Source organism: Leucoraja erinacea, chromosome 6 (assembly GCF_028641065.1).
Source record: "Leucoraja erinacea ecotype New England chromosome 6, Leri_hhj_1, whole genome shotgun sequence".
Lineage (NCBI taxonomy): Eukaryota > Metazoa > Chordata > Chondrichthyes > Rajiformes > Rajidae > Leucoraja > Leucoraja erinaceus.
The window spans coordinates 55,007,937-55,027,902 of record NC_073382.1 but is presented as its reverse complement, the minus strand read 5'-3'; the positions used below and the strand labels follow the sequence as shown (position 1 = coordinate 55,027,902).

Below are 19,966 nucleotides of genomic sequence, written 5' to 3'. Positions count from 1 at the left end.
TCATCTTTACAAAGCAAATCTCTTGGATTGTGGATTATCACACTTAATCTAGCAGTTGGAATGCAGTTGAGATGGGGCCATGGAATTTTACAGCATGAATTGCTTCCATTTCTAAACGATTTTGTCAGCAAGAGCCAAGTCTGGAGGAACTGGTCTCATAAGTATACCTCTTCGGTAATGACGAGCCATTGTGGAATGAGGTGGGGTTATTGGGAAATGTATGTGGGATTTGCTCCCATTTCCTTGATCTGGTTTGCATTTTGACTGCTGTGAAGATGGATATTAAAGCCACTTCTACCTCCAAGCACAAAACTTCAACATTTTAAGTACAGTGCAGATAGCTTGACATTTGTTCATTGCTGTTTCAGTGGATACATTACATTTGTTATCATGCTATAACCAATCTGCAGACTGGAAGGAGTGACGTTATTAAGTCTCGCCCTAACTTGGAAGGTTGAGCAAAGACTATTATCAATTAAAATTAGGATAATCATTAACTCCAATCCCTTAAAAAGATGGTGTGACCAGCAGAGAAAGGACATCATGCCATTCATTATATTTAGTGATAATTTCATTATCTTTCACTGGAACGGTGGAAGTTGCGGGGAGACCTTATACAGAAGTATATAACATTTATGAGAAGCTTAGATAGGGTAGATAGTCAGAACCTTTTTCTCAGGATGGAAAAAATGGCAAGGCTCTGATCATAATGAAACGTGGTCTGTCGTGAGTTTTATTTTATTTCCTCTCAGAATTGCTCAGGCACATTTTGCTGGAGATCAATAACATCTATTGATCTATGGAGTAGATGGCATAGCTTTAAGGTGAGAGGTGCAACATTTAAAGGAGATGTGTTACAGAGGGTGGTGAGTGCCTGGAACGTGTTGCTGGAGGTGGTGGTGGAGCCAGATATGCTTGTGGCATTTAAGAGATGTTGGATGGGCGTATGGATATCCAGTAAATGGAGGAATATAGTTTATGTGCTGACAGATAAGACATGTTCTTGGCATCATTTTTGGCATAGATGTTGTGGAATGAAGAGTCTGTTCCTGTGTTCTATGTTCTAATGTTAATATTCAACAAGTTTATAACCTAACATAAAACCCAGAAAATGCTGGGAATATTTGGCTGGTCCAGAAAGAGGAATATAATTAATACAGGAAAGATGTGGGGGCTTTGGAGAAGGTACAGAGAGGTTGACGAGGATGCTGCTAGGATTGGAGTGTATTAGCAATATGGATAGTTTGGACAAACAATGGATTGTTTTCCCTGAAGTGTGGGAGGCTGTGAGGGTGACCTGATGGAAGTTCTTAAAATTATGGAGCCTTAGATATGGTAGATGTTCAGTCATTTTGCTGGGTTGTGAATGCCAAATACCCGAGGGTACAGACTTTACACAGTGCGGAAACAGATGCTTTGGCCCACCAAGTCCACGCAGACCAGTGGTCACCCCGTACACTAGCACTATCCTACATACTAGGGATAATTTACAATTATACAGAAAACAATTAACCTGCAAACATGTACATCTGTGGAGTGTGAGAATGCCGGAGCACCCAGAGAAAACCCACATAGTTCACAGGAAGACTGTACAAATAGCACCCGTAGTCAGGATCGAACTCGGGTCTCTGGTGCTGTAAGGCAGCAACTTTACTGCTGTGCCGCCCACAGTTACTCAGTTCATGTGCAGAACGAAGTTAAATGGAAAATTGATGCTGATATTAAAATTTGACCTTTGATCAAAATACGAAGGTCTAGAGAAACCGTGCATCAAGCAGCATCTGTGGAGGCAAAGGATTAGTTCATCTTTTGGGTTGAGAGCCTGCACTTTCCCTTGAGAGAGGAGATTACCAGAATACAGAGGTGAGACAAAGGGGTGAGGCAGAGGCTGGCAAGAGGAGGGAGGCAGGTAGGTAGAAACGGATAAATAGAAAGCGAGAAAAGGCGACAGATGGAGCTTGGTAGTGGGGGGGATTGTTGGGGTGGGGGGGAGAGACTGTGTAGCATGGTGTTATACGAGAATTTTGCCCGAACAGTCTGACCCATAGTGTTGTGGCCGTAGCGCTATGCTTAAAGCCCAAAGCACTGCAGCCGGTAGCGCTATATTTAAACCCCATAGCGCTGCAGCCAACAGGCTCTTTGTTTAAATTCCCATGCACTAAGCCGACAGCGCTCTGTTTAAACCTTTGCGCACCAAACCGGCAGCGCTGTGTGTTGCTTTACGTGCCAGTCTGCGGCTGATAGCACTTTGATACCAAGGGGGGGGGGGGGGGGGGGGGCCTCGCTCGGATGCAGTCCCCTGCCGTTGGTTATAGTTTGAATTTGGGAGCAGTGCTATTGGCCAGGACTTACCAGCGGTTATTTCAACAGCTGATTTCTTACCTGTATAAAGGCAGGCGCCAGGAAGCCATGTTAGTTTGTGTATGAGTGGGGTTCACCGACGGGCTGAGTCGCGATCAGCGCTGCGGATGGAGGCAGAGAGAGAGTGAGGTGTGCTGCTGTTAAACGGACCCCGCGCATACCAATTGTTTTTATTCTCTCTTGCCAATAAAACTGATTTGTAACTAAACAGACGAGTGAGCCTTTCTGTTCTAGCCAGATCCTTGAACCTGTTCCCTTGCAACACATGGTAGTGGACATTGCCTGGAAGATCTCCCCCCTGCACTGTGCTGATGGAGGATCTTGACCTGAACCACCATCTACATCTTGGGCTCCATAGGTGCTACTTGATCTGTTGAGTTTCTCCAGCAATTTATGCTTTGTTTGGCATCTGCATTCTCATGTGTCTTAACTGGAACTTTACTGGCTTTGTTAAAATATGTAGCTGTCGAAAGAATACAGAACTTCATGTGTGAGGGATGTATTTCAGGTCTTGAGAAATGTTGGCTCAAGGTGAACTTCAAGGTGATGTGAAGGTAGTGTATAATAAGTATTCAGTGGAGAATTCAATTGTCAGGCAATGAAATGAGATTCCAAACTTTATGTATAATTCCTGTTTGCTGTGAAAGAACTTCATGAACACCAGTGATTAAGACTGATTAACAAATACAATGGAAACTGGTTTTAGGTTTCTACAGATCCTTTTGCACTATTAGAGTAGACCTGGATGTCAGGTGAACAGTCTGACCAGACTGGCACTGAAAGAGGCGATAGAGCTTGCTGCAAATGTATGTTTGGAGACTGACACGTATACATGTAGATTCCCTCCATGAGAAAGTAAGAACAGAATGAGAGTTAAGGGCCTGTCCCACTATACGAGTTTACCCAAGAGCTCTCCCGAGTTTAAAAAAAAATCAAACTCTTGGTAAGTGCGTAGCGGGTACGTCGGAGATCGGGACGTCTCCTAGCGGCTCGTAACGCTAACGGCAGGTACTCGGGAAACGCGGTAAGCTCGGGAAGTTTTTTCAACATGTTGAAAAATGATCACGAGAGCTCCGAGTACCTACGAGCGGCTATTACCGTAATTCTCCGAGTTCGAATCAGGGGAAACTCGGGAGGACTATTGAATTACCTCGTACAGTGGGACAGGCCCTTAAGTGATCAGAAAGAGATTCCTGGAGTACTCCAGAGTTGATGAGGGAAGATAATTGATTACTGTGTGTTTTTACTATAATTATTCTGTTTTGTAATTTGTGTCTTCTGAACAACCTCAATTAACATTGGTTGGTAATTGTGACAAACAATGATGAAGTCAGTAAGGTTGCCAACCTGAAAAGTGGTCTGTCCATTCCCTTCATTGATGCTGCCTGACCAGCTGAGTTGTCTTATGCTAAAGTTCAATACTACTAGGTTTGAAACAATACACACGTGGACAAAGAATTAGTACGACAGTTGATTTTGGACTAACAACCTATTTCCAAATTATGCACTAATGACCAGTGCTGAAGTTTAGTCAGCATCCATCTATTCTTACAAACTTCCTGATTTTAATATTCTATTCATAAAGTTTGTTGCTGCTATTTTTTTTTTTTAATGAATGAAAGGGCAATTACTCTGCTTTATTAAAAGCTGCTGTCATTTATACTTCATCTGTCCTTTAAACAAACTATCTCTGCTCATCCCTTCCCACCCAACCAATCCCCTCCCCAGGTATCTTCTCCTGCAACTGCAACACCTGTCCCTATACCTCCTCCCTCGATTCTGTCCAGGGAACCTGACAGTCCTTTCAGGTTAGTTGGTCAGATTCACTTGCATCTCCTCCAACCTGTATACGTTGTTCAAGATGTGGACTCTTATACATTGGCGAGACCAAATGTAGACTGGGCAATCGTTTCGCTGAACACCCTCGCTCAGTCCGCTTGGACCTACCTGTATTGTATTATCACTTTCCTTTCAGTATCTGTAACTTGCCAGGAGCTGGTGGAAAGTGAATAAAATGCTAGGATAATGAAGGAAATGGGTGTAAGTTATTTTCTTAAGTCACATCAATTTATACTGATCTAATTAGTTTAGTTTAGAGATACAGAATGGCAACATGCCATTTGGCCTAACAATCTATAGGTATGTTACAAAACCTACCTGAATCGTCATTGGGAATCTGCCCACAGCCAGGTCCGCGATTTTGGCGCTGTTTGGAGGGGGCGGGTTTAAAACGCGATTTTTACTAGGCTGTACTAATCGCAGATGTTCAGCCTAGTAAATCATTAACGAAAAATCGCTGCAAGACCCGGTCGCAAAAGGTATTATTAGTTTTATAGGCCTCGATAATATAGTTATAATAATTTTAAAATTACTATCTGATTCCGCAACCTCTCGCAGCCCCAGGGTTTTATAAAGCAAACAATTAAAGGTATGTACCTTATTTTTACATTAAATGGGGCATATATGTAACCCTATATATCAAGTTATCTATAGCGAGTAGTTCATTTTGGGCTTTTTATATCCCGCAGTATTTTTCTCGGCATTTGAGGGCACTAATCCAGCGCGATGTCAACATTCTAAACCAGCGCGTTCACATAAACCCACTAGAAAGCCGATTTAAATGGGCATTTATTTACAGCAATTGAACACTAAATTCCTTCCATTTGGCCTATAAATTAATGTAAATTAGATATAAAAATCATGTTATATTGTGAATTATTTGTGAATATTATTTGGACACTTAGGCTATTTAAAAATGTTAATCTTTCCTTAAGAAATGGCCTTTTGACTATCCAAGATCACAGCTTTTTTGTAATGTCCATTGAAAATCAATAGGGAACAAGATGCTAATTTCCGAGTATGAAAATGGCCATAACTTTTTTAATACTTGAGATATGAAAGTGAATTTGGTGTCAAATTAAACTTATTGTTATGCTTTATCTGATGGGATAAATTGCAGACTTGATTTTTAAAATCTCAAAATTTTGTAACATTGCTACAATCTATGCTGACCATCAATCACCCATTAACACAAGTTCTATGGTATCTTGTTCTCACCCACTCTCTACACATTAGGGGCAATTTAACCTACAAATCTTCATGACTTTGGGATGTTGGGAGGAAGCACTTGGAAGAAACCCACACGGTCAGGGAAAATGTACAAACTCCACGAAGACAGCACCCGAGGTCAGGATCAAACCCGGCTCTCTGGTGATCTGAGTTCTACTAGATGTGCCACTGTGCGTTGGAGAACAGTAAAAGAGGTGCCAGCTGCTCTAAGCCTTTGGCCAACAAATTGGTGGAGAGCTAAACCTAGCTCTGGCTTTCAAATTAAGAGGATCAACTAGTCTGATCTGTATCCAAGGAAAATAAAGGTCTTTGCTGCACTTGCCCCTGCAGTCCATATGTATCTATCTCGATCTCTTTCCAACCCCCTATCACTGCCCTTTCTACCCCATGCAATCCTTTCAATTTTTTTTACCTCCTATCCATCTTTCTACATGTCATTTCCACAGTAGTTCTTCCATAGCTTCTCCCAGCTTAAACACATCCAGCTGTTTAATAATGGAGGCTTAGTGGAACTGTTGATGGCTGACTGTTGTGCATTATGAAGTCAACCTACAGTGACCTTTTTCTTGGAAATGGCCAATTTTTAACAAGATTCCAGCCAAAGGCAGGGTAGTGGTGTGGGCTTGAAACCTTATGATGAGGCCATCGCATGGTATTGTGATGATGATAGTAAGATTAAAATACTTATGTGGATTGGTTCAGTACCCTGTTGCAGAAAGCCATATTCTTCCATTTCTTGATGGAAAACAGCATTTTGATCTTTGACTGTTAAGATGGCACACTATTTTCATGACATCTCTTGAATGCAGCTAGTTAGGCATTGCCAGTACTTTTATGCCAAATAATTTATGTTGCTGCAGTGCTATATAATCATATAAGCAGAGTTGCTTTTTTTTTCCTTCCTGTGTGAGTCACAAACTGAAGTCACACAGTTATGTATGAGTGAATGTAGGGATGGGCATTATTGAAAAGAATATGTGGAATGCTGGAAGATGTTCTCAACTTTAAGCTCTCCCAAAACCCCTTTTTAAGGCCAATTAAATATACAGACCATCAGGAAATGAACAGATTCCGAATTTACAGAAGTCCAGGAGATAATTCTGTCTGTTATTTGGTGTAATGCAACAAGAAGCACTTACGCTAGGTGCTATTAGACTGCGACTATTTGGTTTTGCAATCGGAGACCACACAAGCATGGTATTAATCAACACAAGCTTTATTGTGGAACCAGCATTTGTACTTAAGTTTTTACAGGTCCATCACTTTTCTTTCCTCTTTGGCATCCTTGGTTCCGGAGCCTTGTTGGATTAATCATTTTGGCGGACCAGCAGAGGTCATGGCCTCCAAGAGGTATGGAACGGTCTGCCTTGGCCGCTGGGGAGCTGAGAAACCGCTCCGCAAAGTCTGCCTTGGAGGTCGGCTATGGGAATGGAGCAGCCAGCTCTGGCCAGGCCAGAGTTCCAGAGCCCCGGCCACGGGGCAGATTCGACCCACTGATCGGCTGCGGAGATCTCAATGAGATGGAGGTCACCCACGCCACTCGACTAGGTGCCAGATTTTTGGGGGGACTTCCGGGGAGGATTTCAAGTATACTTTCGTAATTTTGTCTGGATTAAAAGAGGTGCCGGACCACCAGTTGCCAGAAAATCGGTGGTGGACCTGTACTTAACACCATCTGGTGGACCCCCATTCAGTTGCAGGCAGCTCTATCCACAGTATGTCTCGCAGTTTCCCTTGGCACCGGTCACGACCCAGGCCCAGGGTGAAGTCCCAACTCCCCAGCGCCCCCCAGACTGTGTTGTACCTGGCAATCTTTTACGGTTGACAATTCATAGTAAAATACTAGACTAAGTTTTCACACGGGAGAGCTGGTCCCCCAATGCAATATTCCACCTCTTCACCAATTCCAATATTGGTGGCCAGTGGGGGTGGCTTTCTGGTGCACTAGTATGGGTGTTGTGGGCTGAAGGGACTGGTTTCCAGAGGGCTAGTATGGACATTGTGGGCCAAATGGATTCTTGGGGTGGCAGCTCAGTCACTCAAGCCTGATGTGCTGGCAGCTCACTCACGGCTGGTGGGCTCACGGCTATGCCATGAAATTCCATTTCAAGCAGAGTGCAAGGACACCAAATTCAAATGCAGTTTACTACCATTTCGGGCAGGGTGCAAGGCCACCGAATTCAAGTGCAGTTTCATGCCGCTTCAAGCATCAGATTCAGATTCAATTTTAATTGTCATTGTCAGTGTACAGTACAGAGACAACGAAATGCATTTAGCATCTCCCTGGAAGAGCGACATAGCAAATGATTTGAATAAATAATAATAAGTGTCTGGGGGGGGTGGTGATTGGCAGTCACCGAGGTACGTTGTTGAGTAGAGTGACAGCCGCCGGGAAGAAGCTGTTCCTCGACCTGCTGGTTCGGCAACGGAGAGACCTGTAGCACCTCCCGGATGGTAGGAGGTTAAACAGTCCATGGTTGGGGTGAGAGCAGTCCTTGGCGGTGCTGAGCTCCCGCCACAGACAACGCTTGCTTTGGACAGACTTAATGGAGGGGAGCGAGGAACCGGTGATGAGTTGGGCAATTTTCACCACCCTCTGCAATGCCTTCCGGTCGGAGACAGAGCAGTTGCCATACCATACTGTGATGCAGTTGGTAAGGATGCTCTCGATGGTGCAGCGGTAGAAGTTCACCAGGATCTGAGGAGACAGATGGACCTTCTTCAGTCTCCTCAGGAAGAAGAGACGCTGGTGAGCCTTCTTGATCAGAGTTGAGGTATTGTGGGTCCAAGAGAGGTCATCGGAGATGTTGACTCCCAGGAACCTGAAGCTAGAAACACGTTCCACCTTCGTCCCGTTAATGTGGATGGGGGTGTGCATGCTGCTCCTGGACTTCCTGAAGTCTACAATGAGCTCCTTGGTCTTCTTGGAGTTAAGGGCCAGGTTGTTGTCAGCGCACCATGCTGCTAAGTGCTGGACCACCTCCCTGTAGGCCGACTCATCGTTGTTGCTGATGAGGCCAATCACCGTTGTATCATCTGCATACTTGATGATGGTGTTAGTACCATGTACAGGTGTGCAGTCGTAGGTGAAGAGGGAGTAGAGGAGGTGGCTCAGCACACAGCCCTGTGGAACGCCGGTGTTCAGGGTGAGGGTTGAAGAGGTGTGCTTGTCTAACCTAACAGACTGGGGTCTGTTGGTTAGAAAGTCCAGTATCCAGTTGCAGAGGGAGGGGTCGATGCCCAGGTTACCGAGTTTGGTGATCAGTTTTGATGGTATAATGGTGTTGAATGCTGAGCTGTAATCGATGAACAGCATTCTTACGTAAGTAGGGGATCGTCGCTATTTTTCCCATTCTAGGGAGACACAGGCATGGTGCAAGGCCACCAAATTCAAATGCGGTTTCATGCCACTTCAAGCAGGGTGCAAGGCCACCAAATTCAGTGCAGTTTCATACCATTTCATGCAGGGTGCAAGGCCACCACATTCAATAGCAGTTTCATACCATTTCAAGTAGAGTGAAAACACCATAAAACCACACAAAACACCACATAAACACCACACTCACAGTTCAGTAGACATTCAGTGTGTTCAGTTGATTCACAGCTCAGACAGAGCCGTGACCTCTCCCTCCCCCATCTTGCAGAGACTGAGCCACACCCACACTTCTGGGTTTTATAATCCCTCCCCCTCCCACTGGAAGGGGCATGGCCTTCATGGCATGATTGACAGGAGAGAGATTCTCAACATTTTTTAAACACTAATAACACACTTTTATTTTTCATTGATGGGAAGAATCCTCTGCACCTGATGAGCGGAGGGGGACTGAGTAAGATGGCCAAAAATCACAGCCGTAAGTGGTAGCGTTTTATCTAAAATCAATATACAGTGCAAACAGGAAGTTGCCAAGTTTAGACTTTTAATCATTTGCCATTTCAAACCAACCACCACCAACCATTTGTTGTGCTTTTTCAAACCAACCACATTTTCCTTTTCAAACCACATTAAGGGCACTCAAGGTCAGTAAAACCACACTCACAGTTTAATAGACAGTTCAGTGTTTTTCACAGCTCAAACTGAGAGATGTGACCCTCTCGCTCCCCCGTCTTGCAGAGACTGACTGAGGCACTCAACACTTCCAGGTTTTATAGTCCCTCCGGAAGGGGCGTGGCCTTCAGGAGAGAGAATCTCAACATTTTTAAACACTAATAAATTAGTTTCCATCGATGGGAAAAATCCTCTTGTCCTGCGCAGCGGAGGGGGACTTTGAGTAAGATGGCCAAAAATCACAGCTGTAAGTGTCAGCGTTTTTTCTAAAATCAATATACAGTACAACAGTAAGTGGACATGATGAGACTTTTAGTAATATAGACATCAAAATGCATCTGTTTGTAAAACGTACAGCAGGTTACTTTAGAATATCCACACAAGGTTCCCTTTTGGCTAGAATCCACTGCAGCTCCGTAGCCATTCTCTGGTTGCCCTCTATTTCCCATGCGATCCCTTTAACCCTCTCCATCCAAGGGATCACAAATACTCATGATTTTACATCCCAACGCTTCCTTGCAGTCAGAAAATACACAAGTCACTCTCTGGTAAACATACCTCCACAGTATTTTAATGAAAATATCAAAAACACGCAAGGCACAAGAACAATTACTAAAAGTGGAGTGAGAGAAGAAAGTAGTTCTGGGATGAATGTGTATGTGTGTGCTGGGCTTTTGAATGTAATAATATTACAAGAGCTCGTTCATTTGTAGGGCTGTCCATATGTTGAGTGCTCATAACCTGGGGACTGTATGTAGTTCTGTAATGTTGGAGTTGATGGCAACAGATTTTCACACAGCATGATCTTGCAGATGTGTGCAACAAATGAGCTGTTAGTGGTGTTAGCTAAGAGTTAAAAGCATCACATTTTTAACAATGCCATGAATTCCTTGATTGGCAGATGTGGGTCTCATTTATAAAAGGACACTTTGACGTTACCTTGGTTTGTACTGAAAATATGACTTGGCTCTTGTATAATGAAACTCATGAAAAAAACTCATATGTCAGGCTGTTATTCATTGATTACAGCTCGACATTTAATACAATCATCCCCTCCAAGCTGGTTATCAAACTCTCAGAACTGGGTCTCTGCGTATCACTCTGCAATTGGATCCTCGACTTCCTCATTCACAGACCACAGACTGTTCGAATTGGTGGAAAAGTGTCAGCCTCGATAACAGTCAGCACGGGAGCACCTCAAGGCTGCGTGCTCAGCCCCTGCTGTACTCACTCTATACTCATGACTGCGTAGCCGGTCATAATGCGAACACCATCATCAAGTTCGCTGATGACACCACTGTTGTGGGACGTATCACTGATGGGGACGAGTCAGAGTATAGAAGAGAGATCGACTGACTGACCAAATGGTTCCTGCACAATAACCTGGCCCTCAACACCAGCAAAACCAAGGAACCGATTGTGGACTTTGGAAGGGGTAGGATGGGGATCTACAGTCTCGTTTATATCAATGGGTTGATGGTGGAAAGGGTCAAGAGCTTCAAATTCCTGGGTGTGCACATCTCTGAAGATCTCTCCTGGTCCGAGAACACTGATACAATTATAAAGAAAGCACATCAGCGCCTCTACTTCCTGAGAAGATTATGAAGAGTCGGCATGTCAAGGAGGACTCTCTCTATCTTCTACAGGTGCACAGTAGAGAGCATGTTGACCGGTTGCATCGTGGCTTGTTTCGGCAACTTGAGTGCCCAGGAGCGAAAAAGACTACAAAAAGTAGTAAACACTGCCCAGTCCATCATCAGCTCTAACCTCCCTACCATCGAGGGGATCTAACACAGTCGCTGCCTCAAGAAGGCTGGCAGCATCATCAAGGACCCACATCATCCTGGCCATACACTCATCTCCCCACTACCTTCAGGTAGAAGATACAGGAGCCTGAAGACTGCAACGTCCAGGTTCACAAACAGCATCTCCCCCACAGCCATCAGGCTATTGAACTCAACTCAAACAAAATTCTGAACATTAATAGCCCATTATCAGTTTATTTGCACTTTATCTGTTTTATTTATTCATGTGTGTATATATTTATACAATGGTATATGGACACACTGATCTGTTCTGTATTCATGTGAGGTTATCCACTTTGGTGGCAATAACAGGAAAGTAGACTATTATCTGAATGGCGGCCGATTAGGAAAAGGGGAGATGCAACGAGACCTGGGTGTCATGGTACACCAGTCATTGAAAGTAGGCATGCAGGTGCAGCAGGCAGTGAAGAAAGCGAATGGTATGTTGGCAATCATAGCAAAAGGATTTGAGAATAGGAGCAGGGAGGTTCTACTGCAGTTGTACAGGGTCTTGGTGAGACCACACCTGGAGTATTGCGTACTGTTTTGGTCTCCTAATCTGAGGAAGGACATTCTTGCCATAGAGGGAGTACAGAGAAGGTTCACCATACTGATTCCTGGAATGTCAGGACTTTCATATGAAGAAAGACTGGATAGACTCGGCTTGTACCCGCTAGAATTTAGAAGATTGAGGGGGGATCTTATAGAAACTTACAAAATTCTTAGGGGGGTTGGACAGGCTAGATGCAGGAAGATTGTTCCCGATGTTGGGGAAGTCCAGAACAAGGGGTCACAGTTTAAGGATAAAGGGGAAATCTTTTAGGATTGAGATGAGAAAAACATTTTTCACACGGAGAGTGGTGAATCTCTGGAATTCTCTGCTACAGAATGTAGTTGAGGCCAGTTCATTGGCTATATTTAAGAGGGAGTTAGATGTGGCCCTTGTGGCTAAAGGGATCAGGGGTATGGAGAGAAGCAGGTACAGGATACTGAGTTGGATGATCAGCCATGAACATATTGAATGGCGGTGCAGGCTCGAAGGGCCGAATGGCCTACTCCTGCAACTATTTTCAATGTTTCTATGTTTCTTTGTTTGTGCTGAGGCAAAGCAAGAATTTAATTGTCCTATCTCGGACACATGACAATAAAACTCTCTTGAATCTTGAATCTAATGATGCTGGAGTGCATTTCTAAGTATAATTAGTTTGTTGCTACTTGCGTATTGAATGTCCATAGCTATAGTAAGGAATAGTATTGATTAAAAACAAATTCATTGGAGCAAATCTTTGGATTAGGATTGTCTGGTAATTTGATTCTGGTTAATGTGACAATGACACCATAGCTGCAAATACCCTCTTTTAAAGCAGGCCAATAGGCAGTTATTCCAAATTAAACCATTTTAAGCAGCTGCTATCATTGAGCTCCTAGTTTGGAAATGTGACTGCCTTGTGTGCCTATTTGTGGAAGAAGAAGAAATATTCAGGAGGCGCTGGAACTAATCTGGCTACTGTTTAAAGTTTTCTCAAACAAAATTTGTAAATCTGTAAATAGACGGTTCCGAGGCAAAATATTGATTTACATTAGAGCCGGTTAAAAGAAACTTTGTTGATATGAAGCATTTTTTGAAAATATGACTGTATATATTTGTTATTCCTGATGTTATTGTTGTCTGATAATGTTCATAAAATTATATATTTTAGTGTTAAAAAATAATTTTCTATGCAAAGCTTACACATGTAATTCGATAGAATCAATTTTATTGTATTCTTTATATGGATTCCCAAATTCTGTCTATCCCAAATTAATATGAGATGTTGAATGTTTCAAAGATGAACTAAATTATATAAGCTTTGAACCATTATGAATTTGAAGGTATAGGAATAGAATGTTTTCTGGAGATTGTGTGCAGAAACATATGGGTCATGATCATATTCACTGATTTTTTAGTGCAAGTCAAAATTAGATATATTCATGTACAGAAATGTTATTTTGGGGCCAGTGGGATGATAAATACAACTAGCCACTTTTTCTTTGCATTTGCATGATCTCCTAGCGAGTTGACAAAATGAACCAAACCGTCAATTCTCATAAACATGTTAAAACAGTAATACCAAACTGAGCGATGCTACCTCATGCCATTGCTATGCAATCCCATGCATCACATCAGTTCTATTCTGACCTTCCTTTTGGCTGAACTCCTAATTTGAAGCTGAAACATATCCACAGAAGGTTATACTGACTCTTCTCTCTGAAGGTTGGAAAAAGTTTACGTGGCTTTGGAGAAACATAGTACAACAATTATCAGCCAACTTTTGTGGCTTGTGCAGAATACTTTCTCTGCTCGGATTATCTTTAGATTCAGACTGTATTAGGTCTTTGGATCATTTTAATAGAATACTTTTTCTCGGAGAAGAAGCAATGGCCTGCACAATTCGACAGGAACTCCTTCAGACCACTATCAATGGTGGCTCAGAATTTGTTGAAAGCAGCGAGAATGAGAAAGCTGTGTCTAAGCCACAGAGAAGACAGAGTGATATAAAAATATATAAAGAATTCTGTGACTTTTATGCTAGATTGTAAGTGATTTACCTCGGCTTTTTACAGTACTAATATCGTTTCAGTATCTTGAAACATCCGTGATCGTTTAATTCACGCAGAGCATTATACAGTTAATTTTGTACAACGTTGCATGTTATGCCAGCAATTAACCTGATACTTTAGTGTAGTGCCAAACTAGAAGTTGTCAATTGTTCTATTTGACCTGTTGTACATGCTATAAACACGTCTGATTATGGCTGTTCACATTGCCTTAAAATGAGCACTATAATCAATTTATTTCCCCCCAAGAGTGTATCTAAGCATGAAAGTCCTGATTCATAGCCTGGGTGATAATACTTGATGCTGTATTTGGAATACTTTTAAGTTTATATGTAAATGAGGATATGTTGGAGGTTGGTATTTTGGATCTTTTCCAAGTATCTAATTTTTGTAGTCAAAATGATGATAGTAATCACAAAAATGAAGCACACTGTAAATTTTGAGCATATTATACAAAGAATAAATTTAATCCTACAGTAGAAAGAATGAATTCGATATTACATAATTGTCTTTTATTGTAATGCATAAAATACTGCAGATTGTGGAAATCTAAATAATCTATTCATTTATTGGACCTCTAATGGATATCTTTATTCAAGACATCTAAAAGTCCCTGTACTTTGTCTCTTTATCAACTCAGTCAGGTTTTCATCAACTTTGGTGGAATGGTGATCTTCAGACTGTCTTACAGAATCTGCCATTGAAACATTAGCAAAGCACATTTATCTTGTATCACTTTCCCTTGGGGTTAAACATTGCTGTGGCAGACTGTAGGTTGGGAAATTTGGCACAGAGCATAACGCACTTGAAACATGATCCATCTGAATTTCCTTAAATGAACATTACAAAACAAAAAAAATCTGGCGGGTCCGACATGGTCTGTGTAATCATTCTTGTAGATTTCTTGCTCTTCGCACAGGTGGTTATAAAGCAACCTTCACCTTAGTTATTGGAAAAAAAAAGTTTCTATGCTAATGTTTCAATTGGCAGATTCCGTAAGACAGTCTGAAGATCACATATTGATAATAAATCTCCCATTAAACTGTAATTTCTCTATCTTGCATTGCTTAATTTCAAAAGCAAAAGACGTTCATCACATTGAGATGATTTGATTTAAGACTGCTGGAAGTATCAAGGGCAGGCTATATTATGATATTTCATTTCATACCCTCGAACCAATGCACACATATAACATCCTCATTAGTCTCTTTCTGTAATCATCATATTCAAAGCTAAATTCCAAGGAGAGAGAAACTGCCAACAGAGAAAATTATCAGGAGTTACATTTAGCTTTAAACAGGTACTCAATATTGAATAAGATTCCAAGGTAAATTAATGTTGGCAGATAGCAAGACCAACTGTTTCCAAATGTTGTGGTAAATTTGTTTTTCTTTTTCAATTACATTTATATTACACATCGTGTATGTTAGATTTTGATCTAGTAACATACATGTTGGGGCTCTAAAACTTTGGGTTATATTTTTTAAATGCCAGGATGTCTGGAAATTGTATTTAATCTGGTAAACGATATTTAATAGCAATCCCTTTTTAATAGTGTGCAAGGTTTCTGAATTCTTATTTCACTTCACATAAATGGGTAGAAGTTAAAAATCACTTAATCATTCATCTTCCATGCTAAATCTTTTTAAAGCCGCATGGCTGACATTTTGGACAGTGCTGCAGCCTTGAAGCCTAAATCTTAACATGTTCTCCTTTTAACTTTATTTCAGCAACATGGCAAATGCTCTGGCTAATGCCATGTGCGAGCGATGCAAAAGTGGCTTTGAACCAGCGGAGAGGATTGTGAACAGCAACGGAGAGTTGTATCATGAGCAGTGTTTTGTATGTGCTCAATGCTTCCAGCAGTTCCCAGAAGGCCTGTTCTATGAGGTGAGTAGATTGCAGGATGACTGCTCACTCCATTAAGTCTTGAATTAATGAATTTCCCAATAATGCAGATTGTTTCCCGAGTTGCAAGTATTTCATCGTATCATCATTTGACTTTGGTGAGTCTTTCTTTGCTGGATTGCCCCAGGTGGAACAATCTACATGTGGTGACCTGGCCTCAGATGATAGGCAGAGAAAATCAAACTGTTGTAATTGCTTTTAAGAAAAAAAAAAGAAAAGTACAAAGTAAATATTAAACAGTAAGCTACCGTTAATTAAACCCAGTGGCCCAGTGGTAGAGTTGCTGCTTTACAGTGCCAGAGATCTGGGTTTGATCCTGACTATGGCCACTGTCTGTACGAAGTTTATACGTTCTCCCCATGACCACGTGGGCTTACTACGGGTGCTCCAATTTCCTCCCACACGCCAAAGATGTGCAGGTTAGTAAGTTAATTGACCAGTAAAATTGTAAATTGTCCATCGTGTGTAGGATAGTGTTAGTGTATGGGGTGATCGTTGGTTGGCATGGACTCGGCGGGTCGAATGGCCTGTTTCCAGGCTGTATCTCTAAACTAAACTGAACACGTGTACATTGAAAGAGAGAAAAGTATGCTTAGCTAAACTCTTTAATGATGTTTGGCATATGGCTGAGGTGTCACCTGCAATCTGTCGGACTCTCTGCTGAGGTTTGAGAACCTCTCTGGATATGGTGAAGAATGAAGCTGAAAAGAACTAGACAGCAGGCATTGTGGCTCTCCAGGCTGAACAAGAATGGATGTGTGTTTATAGGTTGTTCCAGTGTTTCCAGAACCCAGGAATGGGATGGAATGTGGTCAAGCAGTCTAGTTTATTTTATAATTTGGACATTTTTAATACAGCAGACTTTTCAAGTTAATAAATATATATTTTCAGAAAATTGAAGTTATTGAACAATGCAAGGAGCATTCGTAATAAGGTGGATGAGTTGAATGTGCAGATAGTTATTAATGAATATGATATAGTTGGGATCACGGAGACATGGCTCCAGGGTGACCAAGGCTGAGAGCTGAACATCCAGGGATATTCAATATTCAGGAGGGATAGACAGAAAGGAAAAGGTGGCGGGGTAGCGTTGCTGGTTAGAGAGCAGATTAACGCAATAGAAAGGAAGGACATTAGCTTGGAGGATGTGGAATCGATATGGGTAGAGCTGCGAAACACTAAGGGGCAAAAAACGCTAGTGGGAGTGGTGTACAGGCCACCTAACAGTAGTAGTGGAGATGGGGATGGCATCAAACAGGAAATTAGAAACGCGTGCAACAAAGGTAAAAACATTATAATGGGTGACTTCAATCTACATATAGATTGGGTGAATCAAATTGGCAGGGGTGCTGAGGAAGAGGATTTCTTGGAATGTATGCGGGATAGTTTTCTAAACCAACATGTAGAAGAACCAACGAGAGAGCAGGCTATTCTAGACTGGGTATTGAGCAATGAGGAAGGGTTAGTTAGCAGTCTTGTTGTGCGTGGCCCCTTGGGCAAGAGTGACCATAATATGGTTGAGATCTTCATTTGGATGGAGAGTGACATTGTTAATTCAGAAACAAGGTTCCTGAACTTAAAGAAAGGTGACTTTGAGGGTATGAGACGTGAATTGGCCAAGATAGACTGGCCAATGATTCTTAAAGGGTTGACGGTGGATATGCAATGGAAGGCATTTAAAAACTGCATGGATGAACTACAACAAGTGTTCATCCCAGTTTGGAAAAATAATAAATCAGGGAAGGTAGTACATCCGTGGATAACAAGGGAAATCAGGGATAGTATCAAAGCGAAGGATGATGCGTACAAATTAGCCAGAACAAGCAGCCTACCAGAGGACTGGGAGAAATTCAGAGTCCAGCAGAGGAGGACAAAAGGCTTAATTAGGAAATGGAAAATAGATTATGAAAGAAAACTGGCAGGGAACATAAAAACTGACTGCAAAAGTTTTTATAGATATGTCAAGAAGAAAAGATTAGTTAAAACAAATGTAAGTCCCTTGCAGTCAGAAACAGGCAAATTAATCATGGGGAACAAGGACATGGCAGACCAATTGAATAATTACTTTGGTTCTGTCTTCACTAAGGAAGACATAAAAAAATCTGCCGGAAATAGCAAGGGACTGGGGGTTAAATGAGATGGAGGAATTGAGTGAAATCCAGGTTAGCCGGGAAGTGGTGTTAGGTAAATTGAATGGATTAAAGGCCGATTAATCCCCAGGGCTGGATAACTTGCATCCCAGAGTACTTAAGGAAGTAGCCGCAGAAATAGTGGATGCATTAGTGATAATTTTTCAAAACTCTTTCGATTCTGGAGTAGTTCCTGAGGACTGGAGGGTAGCTAATGTAACCCCACTTTTTAAAAAGGGAGGGAGAGAGACAACGGGGAATTACAGACCAGTTAGTCTAACATCGGTGGTGGGGAAAATTCTGGAGTCAGTTATTAAAGATGGGATAGCAGCACATTTGGAAAGTGGTGAGTTCATTGGACAAAGTCAGCATGGATTTATGAAAGGTAAATCATGTCTGACGAATCTTATAGACTTTTTCGAGGATGTATCTAGTAGAGTGGATAAGGGAGAACCAGTGGATGTGTTATATCTGTACTTTCAGAAGGCTTTCGACAAGGTCCCACATAAGAGATTAGCATACAAACTTAAAGCACATGGTATTGGGGGTTCAGTATTGATGTGGATAGAGAACTGGCTGACAGACTGGAAGCAAAGAGTAGGAGTAAACGGGTCCTTTTCAGAATGGCAGGCAGTGACTAGTGGGGTACCGCAAGGCTCAGTGCTGGGACCCCAGCTAATTACAATATATATTAATGATTTGGATGAGGGAATTGAATGCAACATCTCCAAGTTTGGGGATGACACGAAGCTGGGGGGCAGTGTTAGCTGTGAGAAGGATGCTAGGAGGCTGCAAGGTGACTTGGATAGGCTGGGTGAGTGGGCAAAGGCATGGCAGATGCAGTATAATGTAGATAAATGTGAGGTTATCCACGTTGGCGGCAAAAACAGGAAAGTAGACTATTATCTGAATGGTGGCCGATTAGGAAAAGGGGAGATGCAACGAGACCTGGGTGTCATGGTACACCAGTCATTGAAAATAGGAATGTAGGTGCAGCAGGCAGTGAAGAAAGCAAATGGTATGTTAGCATTCATAGCAAAAGGATTATAGTATAAGAGCAGGGAGGTTCTACTGCAGTTGTACAGGGTCTTGGTGAGACCACGCTTGGAGTATTGCGTACAGTTTTGGTCTCCTAATCTGAGGAAAGATATTCTTGCCATAGAGGGAGTACAGAGAAGGTTCACCAGACTGATTCCTGGGATGGCAGGACTTTCATATGAGGAAAGACTGGATAGACTCGGCTTGTACACGTTGGAATTCGGAAGACTGAGGGGGGGATCGTATAGAAACTTACAAAATTCTTAAGTGGTTGGACAGGCTAGATGCAGGAATATTATTCCCGATGTTGGAGAAGTCCAGAACTAGGGGTCACAGTTTAAGGAAGACATTTAGGACCGAGATGAGGAAATTTATTTTACACAGAGAGTGGTGAATCTGTGGAATTCTCTGCCACAGAAGGTAGTTGAGGCCAGTTCATTGGCTATATTTAAGAGGGAGTTAGATGTGGCCCTTGTGGCTAAAGGGATCAGGGGGTATGGAGAAAAGGCAGGGATGGGATACTGAGTTGGATGATCAGCCATGATCATATCAAATGGCGGTGCAGGCTCTAAGGGCCTAATGGCCTACTCCTGCACCTATTTTCTATGTTTCTATGTAATTCAGATGAGTTTTAAAAGGAAAACCATAAGAGAAAACGGGGTGTGCTATTGACCAACAGTATTGACTGACTATGAAACAGCTTGCTTACAAACCTATATGACTAATAAAAGTATATTGCTTTAAACACCAACATGTTGTCAAGGCACCACCTACTGAGTGCAACAAACAAAAATGTAGAAACTATGTGTAGGAAGGAACTATAGATGTGTAGGAAAGAACTGCAGATGCTGGTTTCAATCAAAGGTAGGCATAAAATGCTGGAGTAACTCAGCAGGACAGACAGCATCTCTGGAGTGAAGGAATGGGTGATGTTTCGGGTCGAGACCAGACTGAGAGTCGGGAGAGGGAAACAGAGATATGGAAGGGTAATGTGTGAAAACAAGGCATCAAAA

General features: G+C 42.2%; 1 protein-coding gene across 4 annotated transcripts in view; it reads left to right on the top strand.

Moving 5' to 3' along the window:
- Window positions 1-19,966, top strand: part of LOC129698158 (LIM and senescent cell antigen-like-containing domain protein 1) — a 115,497-nt gene that overhangs the window by 62,421 nt on the left and 33,110 nt on the right. For all 4 annotated transcript variants that reach the window (XM_055637093.1, XM_055637094.1, XM_055637092.1 and 1 more), the window contains one exon: window positions 15,609-15,768. In XM_055637093.1, the coding sequence (XP_055493068.1) occupies window positions 15,609-15,768 (160 nt within the window). Of the gene's footprint in view, window positions 1-15,608; window positions 15,769-19,966 lie in introns of those variants that run through there.